Genomic DNA, 20,496 nt, shown 5'->3' with positions numbered 1-20,496 from the left:
CAAAATAAAGATCCAGGCACTAACACCAAGATATCCAAACTATCTGTGGCTCAAGCAAGGTCTGGCAGCAGCAGTGCAGCCCTTGATGTAAGCTAACTTACTTCACCTCTCTAGAAGTTACTCTCAAGGCAATCTCTCCCAACCCAAAGCCTTCAGGACAGGTGTTTGAGTCTGCACCAGCAATCAAAAGGAACATTCAAGCACAGACGGACCAAACGGCACAGTCTACTAGTGTCAACCAAGACAGTAGATATTTTGAAGTTCACAGCATCTTCCATCTCTGCATATTCTGAAATGCATCTGAACAAGCACAGCTACTGAAGCACCTATAAACAAAACAAAAAACTATTTCCACTGTGTGATTCAGAAGCAAGAGTCTTCACTTGTGCTTCAGAGAAGTCTTTTACTTAAGACTTTCACTTAAGGTACTTAAGAATGAGCAATAAGGGGGGATACGGAGGAATGGGACAGGGGAGGACAATCCAGCACTTTTTTCCCCCACAACTTTTCCCCTTATCCGGTGTTAAAAACCGCAATGAGCTCACACTTTATACTGGGGTGCAAAAGACTGAAGAACAGCAAAAATTTGAATTTCACTTCTGCTTATATTTGGCTAGCAATATCGGCATGAGGACGGAGCTTGAACTGTATTTGTAACAACATGAGAAGAGTGGAAATCCATTCATGTATTCGTTCTGTTCATGCACTCACCCAGCAACAACAGAACTCCCTCCGGGAACGTTTTCAGCCACCTCCTATGCAAATCAGGCTTTACATTACACAAACACAGGACAACCAAAATAACCCACACAACTAACCCACTGCAAGCACCCGCATGGGAGGCAGATTTTGCAAGGTAGCTTGGTGAACAGTGCCACTGTATCCCTGTCCCACAGCACAGGGCATATGGACTGGATCAAGATTCAGAGCAGTTGGAATTGTCCACAAATAATCCCATGCACCATTATAATTACACGATACTCATTTGTAATTTAAAACTACCCTGACAGTCTGAATTTTGGTAACTGCAAGTTGACTCCTTCCATGTGTGAGCTTCTGTAAAAGAACTTGAAGTTACCTGAATGATCTCATGGACAAAGCAGGATGCTTTATCTGCAGTTTCACATTAGCAGCAGACATCGAGCTCTTATTTCATTTAACTGTCTCAGCCAGAGCAGCATTTCAACTTTGAGGTCACAGCCCCCATCGGTAGCAGCCGGGGGCAGGAGGTACTGCAGAAACTTCAGAAAACATTCCCAACAAGGTTAGGATGTTCCCCCTGCAGCTTTCTGGCTGACTGCTAGCAGCAGCAAGGAACAGCCATTTATAACTGCAGGCAGTCATTCAAGTCAGTTTGCACTTCTCTGCTTTGGGAGAACTCGGTCAGCAGCACTGAATAGATCTGCAGAGCAGGACACACAGAGGAAGGGCCGTCAGTGCAGAGGAGCCTGAGCAGGGACTACATTTTCCACATTTATTTCAATTACACTGAAGGACTGAAGCGCAGCATCTCACCGCTTGTTCTGTGGCACACAAGAAGTCACAGAAGCAGCAAGCAGCCACTGGCATGCTGCTTGTTCTGCAGTGAAACATCAGCCTGGCTACTGCTGCCAGCAGCTGCAAAGCTTTATTTAAGTCTTTGGCTCCGTGCTGTACCAACCATCTCCTACAGCAGTGCTCCTGAGACGCAGTCCCACCTTGCCAACCAAATCTGGGGTTCCAGCACCTTCTGCCATCCTCACTGCAACTCAGACTACAGCTACTAGCTTTAGGAATTTATTAAGATTCAGCTCTGCTCGATCTCTTCAGGCTGTCTTCAAAGAGTAAACACAGAAACCCCACTTCAAACCACAGAAACAGAGATGAAGCATCCCCCTCTGGCTTTCAGAGTTCATAGCCACAAGCTACTGAAAGTAGCTTAGAACTGGAGCAGCCAAGAGCCCATTCACTGACCAGTAAATAAATAAAACATGCAGCCAGAGAGCACTAGCACGAGGACTATTAGAGGCACAGCCACTTACAGTAGCAAAAAAGAGACAAAGAAAACCCCACAGCACCCAGCTCAAGAATACGAGAAACCTTTCAGCTCTTAGAAACACTCGCTCGTTCCAGCCAGATAGTTAAAGAGATGACAGAATTTCATATTTCTGTTTTAATATAATATATTACCATTTTCTTACGTGTCACATAATGAATGTGGTTTAATACAGTAATGCAGCGAGTTAATGAAAACCATTACTGAATAATTCAAAAGGCTTAAAACAACTGAAGGAATTGGAGCAGAGCACACACAGGAACTCCACGGTTGAGGAGAATGATCACCCCCACCTGCTGACAGGCGGAAAGCCAAGAGGCCGTGTGCTGAACACACACAGCTTCCAGGTGTCCCAGCATCCAGGTGTCTTCCAGGTATCTCAGCATCCAGCCCAGGCACTAAAGCAAGCCGCAGGAGTAAACAGAGAACTGACAGCTATCGTGTTCTGGTCATAGGCTTCAAAGCTTGAATATTAAGCATGAGCAAAGTCTAAAAGCATAAAATAATCCTGTTTCAAGTTGTCTCAGCCCTCCCAGGAACAGTCACAACCACCTTGAGAACAACTGCTCAAGATTTTTAGAAAATGCAGCTTACAAGCATGAAAACAGGATGCAAAGTAAGCGGCTACACTGATACACCCCGAGCTGTACCATGCCCAGCTCTGTAAGGAAACCCTTACCTAGCAGTGCCTCACAGGAAGATCCTAACATGCTTCCTCCTGTGCTCTATCCAACAACTGCATTTAATCATGGAAGCTTCGATCGGATGTTATAGATCTGTGCTCATCTCATAAAGTGATAAAAATATAAAACTTTATTTAATTTCTTCTAGAACATCCTGAAGAGACAGTCTGCAAACAGGCTCTGGACTCTGCTCACCTGAGTTACTGCATTAAAAACACACGGGTTACTGCTAAGTTACTGTTCTATGTACTCTACAGAAGTATAAAGAGGCCAGCAAGCTATTCTTCCCACACCTCTGGAGGCCATCAGGTCCAGGGACACCCAGAGCCACTTGACCAGGACAACATCCAGGTGGCCTTGGAAGAACTCCAGGATGGGAGCCCCCACAACCCCCAGGAGCAACCCACAGAGTAAAGCAGCACTTTCTGACATTCAGAGGGAACCTCCTGTTTCAGTTGGTGCCCATCACTTCTTGTCCTGGCACTGGGCACCACTAAAGAGCCTGTTTCCATCCTTTGTCCCTTTATCTTCAGATATTTAGAGTCACTCAGGAGATCCCCAGAGCCTCCTCTGCTGCAGGCAGAGCAGCCCCAGCTCCCTCAGCATCTCCTCACAGACCCACTCCAGTCCCTTCATCCTCCCCACAGTCCTGTTGGATTCTCTCCCATCTCCAGAACAGAAACCCACTTCACATATCCAACACAATCACAGGGTGAAAGAAATATTGCGTGTGTACCCAGCCTGCTTGTACTCAACTAGCAATGCAGCCAAAAACAATGACTAGCAAGAGACTGGGGGCAGAAACACCCTTCCCAAAGGAACAACTCCTGCAGATGGGACAGCATGGCAATTCTCACTGAAGTCTTATACATTTGTACTTGAAATACAAGCACTAAAACCTGGGAACTATTTCACAGTGATACATGTGCACAGGCTATCCACATACTATCCTTATTTTGCTTAATTTGTACCCACAGCCTTCACGCCACTCCTCTGAACTTTTCCAGCCCAAGAAGCAATATGAAAACCTCTCCAGCCCGCAGAGGACTCACAGGCAGCAGCACAGGCTGGTCCCACCCCATGTCCCCTACAATGCTAGGGCAGCTCTGCTCTTCCTTGAGCTCCCATCCTAAGGCAGCACACCCTGATAGCCCTGTGGTTCCTCTGAGGTCCTCATTGTAGCCAGCAGAAGGCATCAGCTAAACAGGAGGAGCAATGCAGACAGCCACAACTGCAGCGGCAGAAATGAGGCAGTTGGGGAAGGGAAGGAAGCAAGGTCACGCAGCAAAGATGCCTCTGCTGAACTCGGAAAGCAGTGACCCACTAGCAGCACGAGGTAAACGGATGACTGCCTGCATTCTTTCTGAAAAATGGCTGATGCCCACTGGAATTTAAGAGCTCTGCTCTCAGATCATCTCATCACACAAACCTTACCTGTATTTTATGTCTGTGGTTTACCCTGTCCTCATCTATTTCACAGGTAGAAGTTGGCAACTTGGTGCATGAGGATGGTAAAGTCATTAGTACATGCAAATCAGTACAGCGGGAATAAGCAATTTAAGGAAGTATAAGGCAGTTTTGTTTCCAAAAACCAGTCTTCACTTCCAAATAAAAGATTACAGAGGAAAAGGAACAACTATATGGATTTATTCTGCAAAAAATATCTACTAGTGAAAAAGGATGACAAAAACATTTAGCTCTAGATGCTTAAAAGCCACCAGGCCCACTGAAAGAACTAATTTTTTTTTTTAAATCAGGTCAGGAAGCGATAGAATACCCCTTTTTAAAGTTGCCCTTCTGCACATTTATTGCTGCTTTCAACAGAAAGGCACCACCAATTTAGGCAGATGAATTGCTTGCATCCCTAAGCTTCTCTAATTGAGGTGAACTCTTCCAGCATTAAGCTCGAAGCACCAACACCAGGCTTATACAGCAGTTCTCCCCAAAAAGGCATCAAGCTCTCAATGCTGACCCATGTAACTAGCCACCCTTACCTCGGGCACCTGGTTTGACTGTCTGGAGTTACACAGGCTATTGCCACCACTCCCTTAAAGAACGTCACAAATAGAGGACAAAAAAATAATAATATTCTCAGCATAATAAAAGCATTCAGCAGACGGTAAGTGACATTTTTAAAACAAGATCTGGTTGCAATGCCTAGGAGGAGACATAACCAGTCCCCACAGACTGGCACTGAGTTCTCAGAGGTTCCAAGTCGTTGCTCCTAGTCCATGCAGTGAATTGTGAGCACAGAATAAGAGGGCATAGAGCTTGATTTTTGTTCCAGGAAGAAGTTCTCCTCAGGATACCAGCGTTCCAGAAGGTCACAGAGGCACTGACTACTTAGACACACAAGTTATATCTTGTAGGGCCTTTGCCCTCTAGCCCTCAGCTGTCAGGACATGGAGCTACAGCAGGAAAGCAGTCAGGAAATGCTGTACCATCACCACAGAACATAAAAGCACATCCGGACACACCTGAGGAGGCCCACAGAAGACATCCCGAGCTGCTGTTCTGAACATGATATAAACCCCATGAAGGTTTATGTCCTGCCTGCTTTCTGCTCTCCTGACACACTCCTTTCTTTGAAACAGGAGTAATTTTGCAGGACACTGGCAAAACCAGGCACAGCCTCTACAGGACACTGCTGCCCCACAGAACCTTGCTGCTTTTGCAACTTCCTACCCCATGGCCTCTTTCTGCTGCCATTCATCACATGAGGTAGGAAGCACTGGTGCAGAAACCAGGCCTGAAGATCGTCACTGCCCAGGCAGTTAAGCATTGCTCAGTATCTCAGCCACCAACTTCCTTCCACGTTGGAGGAGACAAGTCACATCTTTCACAGGAAGCCACCAGCTCAAACATCCTGCGTGCTGCAGGCTGATACCTAGAGATCTGCTCGGCACGGGTTTTAAGCTGTCATAGTTTCTACTGCAGTTCCTTGAATCCGTATTTGCACTCTAAACCGTGATGCAGGAATTACAGAGTTGCATGCCTGCTACCTCACAGGAATGTGCTGTAGATAACGTTTTGTTTTGGGAGGTTCAGTTTTTTGTTTTAAGTTAAACCCTAGAGTAGGCATAACAGAAAAAATTATCAGGAGTTTATGCCTAACTTCAAAAGCAGAGCCTGAAAATAACAGATAAAAAAACATTGGGTCTACTTAAACAAGCCAACATCCTCACAGGAAAAACTGGCAAAGCGCGATGCAGATAAATGGAGAGTGAGGTGGACCAAGGACTGGCTTAACTGCAGAGCTCAAAGGGTTGTGATCAGCAGCACGATGTCCAGCTAGAGGACAGCGATACTGGGGCACTCCAGTGCCGATACTGTGGGCCAACACTGCTCGGTATTCTTCAGTAGTGGCAGGGATGACGGAACAGAGAGCACCCTCAGCAAGTCCACAGAGGAGACAGAACTGGAAGGAGTGGTTGATGCACAAGAGGGTTGTGCTGCCAAGCCAGAGGGCCCTTGACAGGCTGGAGAACATCAGGCCAGCAGAAGTCTCACAAGGTTAACTCGGGGAAGTGCAGAGTCCTGCAGCTGTGAGGAATAATCCTGTGCTCTGCAGGCTGGAGCCCAACTGGAAAGCAGCCTGACAGGAAAGGACTTCAGAGCCCTTGTGAATGCCAAGCTGACCATAAGCCATCAGGCTAAGTCTCCTGGACAGGATTAGGAATAACATTAACTGCTCCACCAGCAGGCTGGTGGAGTGATTCTTCCCCTTTGCTCAGCACTGGTGACATACATCTGGAAGTATCGTGCCCAGTTCTGGGCTCACCAGTCCAAGGCAGACATGTGCACACTGGAGGAAGTCCAGCAAAGGGCCAGGAAGATGACTGAAGGAACAGAGTACTACTCACAAAAGGAGATGCTAAGAAAAGCAGGATTTTTCAGCCTGAAAAGGCTTTATGAGGTTAATTAGTTTTCCAGTGTGTGTAAACATCTAGTGGGAAGGAATAAAGATGCAGATATCTCACAAAAATCAATGAGGCTGGTAAAGGCCCCTTGAAATCACCTAGTCCAATCCAACGTAAGACAACAAGGGTGGTCAAATGCAGGTACTGGCTGTGCAAATTCTGGAGTCTACATCCTTGCAGACACACAGAGTCTGATGGGACACAGCCCTCAGAAACCTGCTTTACTCAGTTCTACTTTGAGCAGTGGCATTAGACTAAATTATCTGCAGAGCCCCCCCCCCCACCCTCAACTACTGTACTATTTTACGAGTCAGTGCGTGCACAAGCAAGTGCAGGAACATTTTCATTACATTCCACTGCAGTAATGGAGTTGGATAAATTAGCCAAAATTACGACTTCCTGTTGCACACACTTAATTTCTCATTATGCAACAAAGTTCCTGAACTAGAACCCCTTGGTTCTTTAGTTTTGTGCATTTACTATTAGATATTTAATGACATGGATTCATTTTTCCTCTCTATGATATAGAAATCTTCTTCAACAACTGTTGAGATGGTGTAGATATCAGCAATGTCATTCCTTAAAGCGTCGGTCTTTACTGCTACTGCATAAGAACACTGGCATTGTGGCAATAATTACACGTATATTTTTAAGCTGCAGTGTCTGCAGTTGAAGAAAGTTAGCATTTATAATTAAGTTTTAAATTCCAAGCCTTATACCAGCTATTCCTGGAAAAGGGCATTTAAGTTAAATGAAAGACATAATATTAAAATTCAGCACTCAATCCAATTGCAAAGGTTTTAAAAGCACTACAATGAAAAAACACTAAGCAGCTTGAACGTACCTTTCTGCAATAATTTGATCTCTCCATTCTCTTTCTTGATTTCATTCATTATTTTGTGCTTCTTCTTCTCTTTCTGTTTCTTTTCCCTTTCTTTCATTTTCTCTTTGATTTGAGCTGAAATGCAAAGATTTTACAATTAAACGACAGCAACGAACTTTGTCATATGCACATTTCATATTGCTATTACGCAAGTCCTATTAAGAGGATAAAAAGAGTTACACGGAAATTCCGAGACTTATGATATGAAAAGCTAATATTTAGCTGTTGCATAATCCAACATAAACTTACTGAACCTAGACCAGCTTCGTTTCTATTACACTAGAACTGTACCAACAAATCAGCACGTTAACTGCACACAGTTAACAACAATTTTTACTTATTTATAGTACCCTCTGCTCTGCTCCCGTACGCAGATCTTATTTCTTGGAATTCAAATTACATGCATTAGATTAGAAATGAAGGCGGAAGTACAGTGTATTTTCCTGGATGCTCATATCCACTAGAAATTTCACATAACTAGCTCCATGTAGGCTAAACTTAAAGGCTTTCACAGGTAGCTTGGAATGAAGATTTAATTTGTCAGCTGCAAAATCTTTTACATTAAGTCCACAGGCCACACTAATGTGTTAACAGCAGCAATATGTAATTAACAGACGATACAAAAAGGCATGCCAGTTCATTATTTGTTGAGAAATCTGTATTTGCAAAGAAGCTACAATGCATTCGTGTTTCGCTTGCTTATCTGCCATCAGCAACAGCTTATTTGAGCAGTCATTCATTTATTTTATTGACAAGTCACTCCAGGTTTTTAAGTCTGTCAGTAAAAAGCAGGTTTTAAGCACACTTTCTACATGAAAAATACCAGACCCAGAGGATTCCTGAGTTCTAGGACTTATCTTCTCAAGCTGAGTTCAGAATTACCTTTGAGGCCAAGCACTGTAGCCTAGTTAAATCCAGCTTCTCTGGGGTCACTGCAACCAGCACCATGTCTGGTCTCTGGGCCTGAAGCCTAGTACCTGATTATTTTTTTTTTGTTGGGCTTCTGAACCTTCACGGGGAAGAGTAAACCTCATTCTTAGCTTCTAACTAACTATATGCTTCAAAATGATTTCTCAGTAATAAAGCTGAGAGAATCCCGAAGTGTCATTTCTGGTGGCTGCAATATAGACCCCACGTGGATGGATGTAAGGAGAAATCATTTACTTTTCCTCGAGCGCTCACAGAAAACAGAAGCAGGTATTTTCACTAACAAATGTTCAAAGCCAAACAAAAGGAAGCCTTCAATTTTGGAATGGAATAGAGAGCATCAATAACTATTAACATGCGTTGTAAATACTTTGGTTAAGTAAGAAGTACGAGGGCTTGACATAAGGGTAAGGAAAGCACCAGGGTTAATCCACCTAAATGGATAGTATTAACAACAGCTCCACAGCTCTCCTAGCTTTCCTTTTAGGAGTTTTCTAATAAGGCTATGGAATTTGAATCTTCATCAGCTAGGACGAAGAATGCATTTTGGAAAGAGGATGGACAAGCCTAAAGAATGAAAATAAGGAACAACAGAGTTGACAACTGAGTTATGTCTGTTGCCTATACACAGATCAGGACAGGCAACAGAGAGAAAAAAACTATGCTGGCACAAAAAAAAAAAATAGTAGTAAGGCAGTCATGGTTAAAACTGCCTGGAAATGGTAGTTCTCAGCCACTGGAACAGCCATGCCCAGGAAAAGCCCTCTGACGACTCAAGGAGCGGGGATGACAAAGCAGATTTATCTGCAGGGCAGAGCACAGAGCCCAGCCAAGCTGCTCTCAGCAGCACAAGTCCTAGGAATAGGCTGAATGGACAGGATCCTTCCTCTGCAGCCAGCTCCCCACAAGCAGAACCCCCACACTGCAAATCCCCTGCACCTCGGAAGCACGAGGTGGGAAGTAAGTTATACAACAGCATTAGCAGCAGCGCCCTGAAAGCAGATACTCACTCACTCAGCACAGAGGCAGCAACACCGGGCTTGGTTTGTAACCTGGGCTGGCTGCTCAGCCCAGCCAGGATCATGCAATCACCGTGGACAGACCTGGGTTTTATGTCGACATTTGCATGGTGTTAAGAGGTACACTTGACTTCTGCTATCACTTAGGAATCAAAGTGAGACTGAAGAGTGTATACAGACATTGAGACTGGCTGAACGAGGATGAATGAAGGACTGAAAGAAGCTTTTATTACCGGCTGGTGAATGGCATCACAGCCCAGTGAATCCTGCAGCTCTGACAGCCGCAGAGCCTGAGTAGGGACAGAGAGCAAGCTGAGACCTTTTAAAGAGTCTCTGGTTTACTTTCACTTCTAGAAAGCTGAGACAATGGTGAGAGATCCCGGACAAAAGAAACAATGCAAGTCCTATGGCCCCCTCCAGCAGCATCCACAAGCAGCTCATACCTGAAGTGACTGTAAATGTAAGGTAAAGGCAGCTGAGGGAGGTTTGAAATAAATTACTCCCAACCATTTCCCTTGTAGAAATCACAGTGCTAAAACAGGACCCGTGTACAGCCTGAGGTAACGTAAAAAAAACAGCTGAGTATCCCAGCTTAACGTACAAATTCTCAGGTCTCCTCCCTCTGAACTAAGTTTTCAGTTCAAATGGTTTCGGTTCATGAGGAAAAGTACGTGTTTTGGCTGGCAGAACTGACACACAGCTCCCGAATGGTTCTGCAGACGGATCTCAGTGATCGATGGCCCATTTCACGGCTTGCAGGGGGATGCAGAGACTCAACCAAAGTCTTCTAAGATCGAGATTACCCCAAAATCTATCACAACATAGCCATGCTGGCTCTACAACAGTAAACTTAAAAGTATCCAAGAGCCATTACAGTCCATACGCAGAATTAAAACACCTTTCCATGTTAAATGCCATAGGCTAAGTGCAGTTCCTCAGTCTCCGTGCTAACCACCGAGGTAGCAGCAACACAAAGCTGGTGTAGGTTGACGCAGGCTCTAGAGTGCCTTGTGAGTTTCCAAACCACCACAGAACATCTTGGAGTGGCTTCCCCGAGATAAAGTTTCACTGCCCTCTAGCCACGTACCATTTCAGTCCAAATTTCACTTTCTCAAACAAGAAAATCCTGTCTGAAAACAAGCCTTGGGCAATTTACAACCTAGGTGTTGTACAATAAGTGACCCATAAAAGACAAAGCCCATGCTGCTGAACAAGTTAACAAAACCTGCAGACTCCAGCATGGCTTTTTGGAGGTTTACTGGTAGCAACCAGTGCCGACACCAAACCTTGGGTACCCCACTTCATTTGCAGGGCAGCTGCATCTCCAAACAGTGAAGAGGCAGAGATGCTTACAGCAATTTCTCCATGTCCATGGGACATTCTGCAATTATCTCCAAACAACATTACTGGGAACTGGGGAGAGAAAAAAAAAAGCTTGAGCTGCAATAGGTAAGGGATGAAATGAGTCTCCAGGGCAGTGCAACACAGATGGAGATGACTGGACAAGAGAACATGGGGTACCAGCAAGCAGCACTCCTGGTATGTCAGAATCCTGCATGTGCAGCTGGAACAGTCTGTGCACACCACAACCTACCAAGCGCTTAGAAAAGCAATTAACAAATTCAAGTTGCACATGCTAACGAGGATGTCATTTGAGTTCAAAGTACGGTAAGGGGGTAATTTGACTCAAAGAGGGGTGTCACGTTTTACACAGAAAGGCCTCGTGTTCAGTATGTTCAAATAAAATGAAGGCATGAGTTGGAGATGTGGCCCCTTACTGGAACTTTTTCCACAAGGGTGTGTTTTGGGGGTGGCAGTACAAAAAAGTAGGCAAAAGAAATAATAAAAAGATGTTCCAGTCCAAATAAAAGATTAATTCAAATTAAGTACTAGGTACAGCATATGTTCTGCAGCAAATCATGGAAAGGTTTATAATAAACCTTTCAGAGTTCTGTGCTACTTTTATGGGAAGCCACCTGAGCCTATCTACATGTTAATAACTACCTCCCCATCTCAGTGGATATCCCAGCAATATAAACTTCAGTTTTACTTGAGCCGATTTAGGTGCTCCCGCTTCTACCAAAGTTGTTCTGGTGAGGGATAACCGAAAGATTAGTCGTGAATATCAGGATTTGTCTAACTTCCTGAGCCATTTATTAAGAAAAAAGTAACGTCGGCTCTGTCTGTTTTGAAGAGGAAGAAAACAGCAAATCTTACAAGTTGTTATTCCAATGCCTTGAGGGGAAAAGTCAATCCTGATGCCATCTATCACCTCGGAAGTGACAGCAAAGAATAATTATTTTGGTATTACGATGCCAACAACAACGCAATGAAGCAAGCCTCTCTGGGAAAATACCAGCTCCTCGCCTGGAGACTGCAGCTAACACTTGCTGCTTTATCAGCACATCAGTTGCACCAAACCCTTGATGTGAAGCCATCCAGAAGCCTACGCAACGCTCCAGATCCCTACTTGCCCACGCTTACACAGCTACAGGAAGGTTCTTGTGACACCCCCTGCTCAGTGCTCGCTGACTTCCCTGTCTTGCTGCTCGTCTGCAGACTTCCAGGAACTGACTCTGAAGCTGATGAAATATTCAGGTCCCACTTCGCATTAAGCCACACTGGCATCTTTTTCACTTTTGTCTTTTAACAGCTACAGTAGGGGGAAAAAAAAAGCTTAACCAAGCAATTGCAGCTTACCCAAGCAATTATATACAAACTTGTCTTCTCATTACTGCAGCACACAAACCCGTACCAGTCTTCTCACGTGGCTACTAATTTTACTACTTGCTCTTCCTGCACACACACACACTTCCTATTCCTGTACATAGCCCTGAAAGCTTGAAGTAACGTGCATCACAGGGTACATAGGGGCAAACCCTGCACCGTTTTGCAAAGATTTCCCCTATCAAAACGTACTTTTGCTTTACATATCTTTGACAAAGAAATTCTCTGCTCACGAAATAACTGCTCACAGCCTGAACAGATTGAAAATATCTTCTGCAGTTAAAAAAAAAAAAAATGAATGCCAAGCACAGCAGGATGCAGCTATGGAAGGCCCAAGCAACAGTTAAGATTGTTCCTTCATTTTCAAGCTCTGCTGTCTGAAGAAAAAGCCTCTGGTACACAGTTATTTTTAACTACTAAATAAGCCAGTGGCATGCATAAAGTTTTTAAAATACAGAGTTCTGGGGGAGTACGTAACCTTGTTTACAGTAATCACAGCATTCAGGGAATTGAGAGATTTCTGGGTGTCTCACGTTCCCAATACAAGTGTCACTTGAAGTGCCGTTTTCTTTGGATTTCGGGTCCTACAAAAACAGCATACCCACAAAAAAAAAAAAAGCAGTCCCAGCAGTACATCTCAGGAAGTGCTGTATACGGATGGAAGAGTCCATTAGAGCCATCTCCCACCTCACCTTCCTAAATGGCATCTGAAGAATGTTCTCACCCAGTTAACTCCCCCCATTAGCTGAATTAATTCAGCACAACACGCGTACTTCCTCCTCCAGCCCAAAAGCTCCTACTTGCTCTGGGTGCTGGGCCAAGGGGGTAAACAGAAGAAATGGAGGAGGAACTGTATTTATAAGGTACACAGCCACGTGCACCTAAGGTTACAGAAAGCTATTTCCTCACTAGGTACCTTCTCCTAACGACTGCAATGATTTAGGAATCGTAAACAGAGTACGATTTTAGAAATGTAGCCAGACCTTCATCTCTGCTGCAAGCTTCCTGGAAGAGAAAGGTAGATCAAGTGCATCTAGAATAGGGCGAGCAGGAAATGCTTTCAGTTGCCTTACATGCAAAGCAGCTGCCACTCTGTGCAAACCTTGAAGCCCGCGCAGGAGCTCGAGCGAGGCGGCTTTCGCCCCGAGCCGAGCTTCAGAGCCTCGTCAGAGAGATGCCAGAAGCTGCAGCTGCTTTGCATCGGTTTTCCAGATGGTAACCCACATCAGTAGTCAGCCATAGATTATGCTCAAAGTGCTCTGCCTCCCTCCCCGCCCTTTGATTTAAGGGCTGTCACTGCACATCGGGCAAAATATTTACAAGGCACTGCTAACGGCCGTCAATACTGCCAGAAGGGCGAGGAGGAGGGGAGCACATCGGGCACCGGTCCTTCCATCGCCCTTTCCTCCTTTAACACAAACACCCACAAGGCAAAGACTCAAGAAGCCGTGTTTATCTGGCTGTGCAGACACGTTCAGTACGTTTCACACCACTGTGGTAACGGCCCTGACACCTGCACATCCATCCATCCCTCCCTCCCTCCTGAATTCATGTACACGAGGAAACCCAGACAGTACTTCTAAGAAAACACAACACAACAGTTCTCTCATTCCAATAAATACAAAGAAATACTTGGCAGACTTCCCTTTCAGCAATTAAAGCTTCAAACCCCAGACAGGACTGAAGACGACCCCTCAACAGCTGTGAACATTTTCCCCAAGCCCTCCAGTGAACAGGAAGGAAGGAAAACCCCTTTTCCAGAAGCAAAATACTTGGGAGAAATGCAAGCCTTATCTCTCTGATTTCTCTAATCTCTGCAGTTTCTTTTCCTATGTGCAGAGCTGTACAAGCCAAGTGTAAGCCCAAGCACTGGGGAGTTGCATCAGAAATCAGCAGTGGAGAACGTGGCAGCTGCAAACAAGGCCTCCAGAAGAGGTTTCAGGTCTGACGTTTCCAACTGCTGTGCTGATCTCGTTTCAGCTCAGCAAAGCTATCTGTGATCCGCTATTTGTGACTCGACAACCAGAGTTAGTTTCTGTGTATAACTGGCATGCAGAGCTGGATTTTGGGCTACAGGAGGGGCTTCCTTTGCTCCCCAGCTTAAAAACCAGAAGATTTTGTTCTGTCCAGCAAGGCTTCGTGGTGCCTTCATAGAAACAAAAGGGGACAGGATCCCTCAGGATGGACATACACTGCCTCAAACTCACCTCAGCATCGGATGCTTCATTCTGAGAGCTGGAAGTGACACTGATGTGAGCTGCAAATAAATCTCTCACGAAATTCTAGCAGTCCTTCTTCCTCTTGTGTCTCACACCTAAAGCCCTCAATGCTTTGAGTACTGTTGATTACTACAGGATATCTGATTAGAAATATATTGCAGAATTCAGAGGAGTGATCAGTGGCCTTGTGAGCACAAAAACAGCCTCTGGATTTAGAGGAGTCGGGAGCAGGGAGAGGGGTGGTTGGGTTAGGCAGGACAGTAAAAAAAAAAAAAAAAAAAGGGAAAATAAATAGAAACGAACAGAAGGAAATGTTTGACGGAAGGAAAAAGGCAACCTACCTACCAAGACGATGGTCCCAGACCTAAAGAAGGGAAACAAGAATACCTAACCCTAATTTGCTAAGTTAGGCTATGAAATGAGCTTCCCAATGATGCAAACTGGGAAAAAAAAAACTTCAGCAGCAGCCTGAAATGTGAAATCTCTTTAAAGTTCAAAATCCCGAAGTGGCGCGCAAGTCAAAGCACCAAAGTTACCGGAGGACTCAAAGGTAAACGGCCGCCTGAAATATTATCTAGCCTATCTTTCAGTGACATCAGCAGAGGGAGAAAAAAGAGACTGGAAGTAAAAGTAAAAGGCTACGGGACCATGCTCAGCTTTGCGTTCTTGCTCATAGGGAAACTCCCAGCAGCAAGTTAAAAATACCAACCTGATTTTCTAATTGCTTGCACACTGAGGCAGCGTTATCAGCAAACCCATCACTGAAGATAAAATACAAAGGAGGAAGGGAGGGAAACAGGAAAATTGTACACAGAGATGGCAATAAAGCAGAGAGGGCTGAGGAGCCTGGCTCCCGCCCTGCAGCACGCCTGTGGCACAGAACAAGCTGCTGAGGCGGGGAGGGGCTGACCTGAGCTCTGCACTGCTAGGGAAACCACTGCAACTGGGAACTGCGAAGTGGAGTACCAGTTAAATAACTAACTGGGTCGGTGTAGACATAACCCGGAACGGCAGGTGTTCCTATCAGATCCGTGCCGTGTCTGAAAGCACGGCGAGCTACACAGCCTGCAGGGCCAGAGAGATCCGGCCGAGTAAGAGGCAAGTTCCTTTTGAATGGTCCAAACCTCACATCTCCAGGATAACGTGGCCTTCCAGGTTCTCTGCCCTCATCTCAAGGCTTGCTCGACTCACATACACGATCCTCAAGCCGCAAGGCCTGGCTGCAACCCCGCAAGCTTGAGGTCCTGCCCATGCAACGACCACAAATATCGCCCAGCGAGCAATTGGTCAAGGAAGGAAAGACAAACATGTTAACGGGAATAAAGACATCATGATGTTAAACCCTATTTAACATCTTTCTGTCACTCAGGACAGAAAGGTGCCTCAAAACTGGGCGTTCTGGCCCAGTAGTCATTGGGACAAGCACAGGACAGTCGGCAGCCCTCATGCTCAGCTCTCAGACTGGGCCAAGATGGCAGGCGGAAAAACTGGTCACAATTTCCTGCTGCGTGTCAATACCCCATGCTATCAGCACTAGAATTAGCAAAATGCTGTTGGTACCACCCAATTTCCAAGCCCAGACCTCACGTTCATCCACCCCACATCTCCACGTGCCTATGCTGCCTTGGGGCACCACAGCCCTGCAACCTCCCGGCACGGATCCTGCCGTCCCTCCCTAGCTGCACTCCTCGTTTTCTCCTGTACCAAGGCTCGTGCAGGCCCTCCCTCTCTCACCAGAGCAATGATTTTCCCCCAGCACCATAACTGCTGCACGCAGAAGAGCACGCACACAGCTCACCGACTGGACCATCCGTCCTCCTAATTCACCAGCACCCTGCTCAGTGCCGAGCTCGTTTGGAAACCCCTTCCACCTCTTGTGCCTACGTGCAGTCCATCTCCACTCTGGCTGTGAAGGGGGCAGTGGAGCTTTTCCACCTTCAGATTTTTATAAACAAGGAAGTCCCACCTGTCCCACCCGTTTATCTTTCGATAATTTTATTTCCCTGTACAGGGCTCTGCACCTGCAGCCTTCTAACCCGCCCCATCTCATCTTCCTTCTGGGGTGAGACACTGCCACGTGCACCAGCTCTGAATGCAGAGCACAAAATCAATACTGTCAGTTCTGCACTGCTGCTCGTTCTCCAAAGCACCGAAAGCGAAACAGGCTGCCTAAAGGCAGGCTGCAGAAGAGGCACGCTGTGCTTACCTGCATTCGGTTGATTTTTAGCGAGTATTACCAGCTGCACACGACAGCTTCTGCAAACTTACCTCATCACAGAGGGCCGTGTGTTACTCCTGCATTCCCCCTCCGTATTCTGTTCATGTAAGCAATTCAGACTTCTTTTTGATTATATGAAATCCTTTAAGTCTGCCCTGATGTCGTATCTGCAGGCTGCCTACATTTTTCACTCTCCTCCTGTGTACCCCACCTCTATCCTTCCTTGCTTTTCTGCAGCACTTACCTATGACTTCTGCCCCCTACCAAGACCAGCACCACCTCCCTGTCTCACCATTTTGCATGCTGTTTCCTCCCTCTTTCACATCAGGATCTCAAATCCACTCATTCCAAGAACACTGCAGCACCCAGCATCCCTTCAGTATCTTCTGGTCCCTCCTGCCCTAACCCACTGCTCTTTGTCTGCCTCCATCGCGAGGATTCAGGATGCCTTCCCTCCCTCCCCAGGGTCATTCTTTTTCCCCTCCATAACCACATTTCTCCTTCCTTCTCTGGAAAGTAAATTATTCACAGGATTAACAGCACAAACCTGTTCTTTAATCTCCAGCCAAACACAGAACCACTTCTCAAAGGCCAGCTGCTCTCGGCAGAGGACTTGGGGCATCCCTCACCTTCTCGCAGCCTCCTGTGCTGGAACGCACAGCTCAGTGATGGGAAGCTCCTCGATCAGGTACAGATCTACGGCAGCAGCTGTGGCGATAGAAATCACTTCCTCTAAACAACCCTAAAGGCCTCGATGCCATAAAGGGATCATTTGCCTTGGAAAAACATTCCGGCTTGCTCTCATGCTTTCAAAACTAAATTAAACGTACAAACTCCTGTTCTGAGCAAACAGCAGCTCAAATCTCAAGTACCTGTACCTGCCAGCACATCGCTTGTATTTGAGAAAATGCCCTTCTTAGAAGAGTGGAAGGACAGAAGGCCCCAGAAGGCCAACCCCTGCTTCCAGGAGGGCTCAATTCCCAGTTATTCAGCTGACACCATCACTGTCATCGTTTCTTTTACCAGCATGCAAAAACACTTCATCTTGTTATTACAATATTGTTCCCGGAGATTTATTGCCACGGTTGGGTAACACTGGTAGGACACCATGGCAATGGGAGCGAATATGGTTGTGATTTTCATAACTTCGCAAGGAAGATACTGTCAGCTTCTTGCTGGCTACCACTGACAACAAAAAGACTTTACCATCATTAAATGTTCACTGAAAGCAACTTCCGAAGATTTTTCCCAAGTCATCTTTTGGACAAGAGCAAGAAAATAAATGTACCTAAACTGCAATGCCTGAAAGTGACGAAATGATGTACTTAAAGCCCACTTGTATGGCAGCAATCAAGATCCCAACAAGAAGATGCACAGGACAAGTTGAATCAAGAGAACACAAGCCAAAAAATAAAAAAATAAAAACTCGAAGGTAAGGGAATCTGAACACCTAATGCTACAGCACAGATTAAGACACCAATGGGAACTAGCAGAAAATGCAGCAAGGCAACTGGACGACGTAATCAATAGACAGAAAATGGTATATTGATATTAATAATTGGTCTTCACATGCTTGGCTCATCCTGTGAGCGCAAGGAATAGGCCATAATCAAAGCAACCTAAGCCTACATAAATGCTGCAATTTATCTTTCCTTTGAAAGAAAGGAAAGGAACTTGCTTAAACTAGGTAATGGAGTAAGTGTTTGAAGTTCTTTGTATTTTAATATAAACGCGAAGGCATCAACACCTGGTTTAAGGTCAATGGAGACTCAGGAAGCATATGCTGGTTAAAAAAAAAAAAATACTCCTGTATTGTCTTCTATTTCCTACACATCTATTGTCAGTGCCTGTCAGCAACAAGCTAGCCTAATATCTTATCTCACCTGGAGGGGCCATTTTTGGCCAGATCCATTAATAAACCAACCCAGCACTCCTGACCTTCTTCCCGAAGGCCCAATTCATTGCTTGGAAGCTTACATAGCCCAGTGATTTTCAGAAAATAAAGGAAAACTGAAAAAGCACCTAAATGAGACGCTGACAGCCTGCTTATCTAGATTTCAAGTGCATGGTCTCTGACACTCCGTGACTTAGCCTGTAAAAACCAACAGCCTGATAACGAGCTCACCGAGGGCTCCTTTTAATTTCCAACAAACACATATTCTCATAACGCGCTGTCTTTGTCACAGCAGCGACAGAAACTCGATTTCTTTGGCAGACCCCTAGGAAGCCCCCGGCCACCCTTATTTCCCTAATAGGTAAGAAAACCTAAGGCCTCTGGCAGCTTCTGGCTGACGCCATAGCTAATTCCACACCCCCTTTTTTTTGACAGGATTGACGGCAGGCCTGCCGCTGCCTTCCCTGGGCACTTGCAGAGGGGCAGGGGTCCCCTCGAGCATGGGGGTCCCCCACATGAACAGCGGGGCTCCCCCCCACAAAAAGAGGGGCTCCCCCACACCACCAAGGGGTTTCCCCAAAAGCAGGGGGCTCCCACATACCACCAGGGGGGCTCCCCAAAAGCAAGGGGCTCCTGAAAAGCAGGGGGCTGCCCCACACAAACAGGGGGGCTCCTCAAAATCAGGGGGGTCTCCCCAAAATCAGTGGGCTCCCACACACAAACAGGGGGCTGCCCCCCACCACTAAGGAGACTCCCACCAAACAGGAGCCCCCCCCACTATAACAAGGGGTCTCCCTCGAAGCAGGAGGCTCCCCCCCACGACCTAAGGCTCTCCCCCGAAGCAGGGGGACCCCAGCAGCCACCTCACCCCCCAATTTCGGCGCCCCCCCCTCACCTTTCTGCAGCAGCAGCTTCACCTCCCCGTTCTCCTCACGGGCCGCCGCGCTCAGCGCCCCGCCGCCATCTCCCCCCACAGCGGCGGCGGCAGCGGCGACGATCCCAGCCCCGGGCATGGCTCCGTGCTTCCTCCTCTCCTTATCCCGCTTCTCCTTCGGCCTCTTCGCCTTGGCGCTGCCCACCACGGCCACCCCTCCGCCAGCACAGCCGCCGGCACCCCCCTCGGCGGGCAGAGCCAGGCGGTGCCGGTGGTGGCGGTGCTGGTGCTGCCGGTAGGAAGAGGAGGGCGAGGCGGGAGGCGGCGGCGGCGGCAGCAGCACGACGGGCGGCGACGGCGACGGCAGCAGCTTCTTGGGCAGCGGCGAGGGGAAGGCGAAGCCCCCCGAGCTCCCCGAGGGCAGCGCGGCGAAGCCCCACGCCGCGGGGCCGCCGAAGCTCGGCACCACCGGCTGCTTGCTGCCGCCTCCTCCTCCTCCTCCTCCACCGCCCCCTTCGCCGTTGACACGCTTGGAGCCCTTCAGGCTCCTCTCGTCGGTCCCTTTCATTTTCTTAGCGGCCGGCTGCGACCCGCGGGGAGGCTTCGCGTCCGGGCCCGGCCTGGAGCCCAAGGGCTCTGGCGACGCGGCGCCACGGCCGGGGCTCGGCGGCGCCGCCATTTTGCGCTCCTGCCTCTATTTACTCGCGGCTCGCCTCGACCGACGGCGGCGGGAGGGGCGGGAGGCAGGGGGGGAGCCTCCGCCTCGTCCAATGAGCGCCGAGAGAAAGCGGAGTGACGGCGCGATGCGCCAATCGGATGGAGGGGGGGGGGCGGGTGCTCGGGGGATTGGGGGCGGCGGGCTCGGCTGAGTGCGCAGTTGGGGAGGAGGAGGGGGGCTGGAAGGGAGGGCGCGCGGCTCGGGGCGCTTCGTCGGGGGTTGGGGCGGGGGATAGAAGGTGCACTGCCGGGGAGGCCGGAGCCGTTTTGCGTTAATTTCTCAGGGTTTTGGCTTCCCCAACAGCCTGAGGGGGTGGAGGGTTCGGGAGGGCTGGCACGGGGTGGTGAGGGTGGGATCTCACACGCTGGGCGTCGAAGGG

At 47.4% G+C, this 20,496-nt stretch overlaps 1 protein-coding gene across 2 annotated transcripts in view; it reads right to left on the bottom strand.

The window, feature by feature from the left end:
* RSBN1L (round spermatid basic protein 1 like) overlaps nt 1-20,128 on the bottom strand; it is a 47,231-nt gene extending 27,103 nt beyond the window's left edge. For both annotated transcript variants that reach the window (XM_068669876.1, XM_068669877.1), the window contains exons 1-2: nt 19,421-20,128; nt 7,483-7,596 (exon numbers count right to left, since the gene is read on the bottom strand). In XM_068669876.1, the coding sequence (XP_068525977.1) occupies nt 7,483-7,596; nt 19,421-20,078 (772 nt within the window). In that variant the 5' untranslated portion in view covers nt 20,079-20,128. The remainder of the gene's footprint in view (nt 1-7,482; nt 7,597-19,420) is intronic.
* Nucleotides 20,129-20,496: the final 368 nt, after the last annotated feature.

Source organism: Anas acuta, chromosome 1 (assembly GCF_963932015.1).
Source record: "Anas acuta chromosome 1, bAnaAcu1.1, whole genome shotgun sequence".
In the NCBI taxonomy this organism is placed as follows: Eukaryota; Metazoa; Chordata; class Aves; order Anseriformes; family Anatidae; genus Anas; species Anas acuta.
The sequence above is the reverse complement of the archived record's forward strand: the minus strand, read 5'-3'. Positions and strand labels throughout refer to the sequence as shown.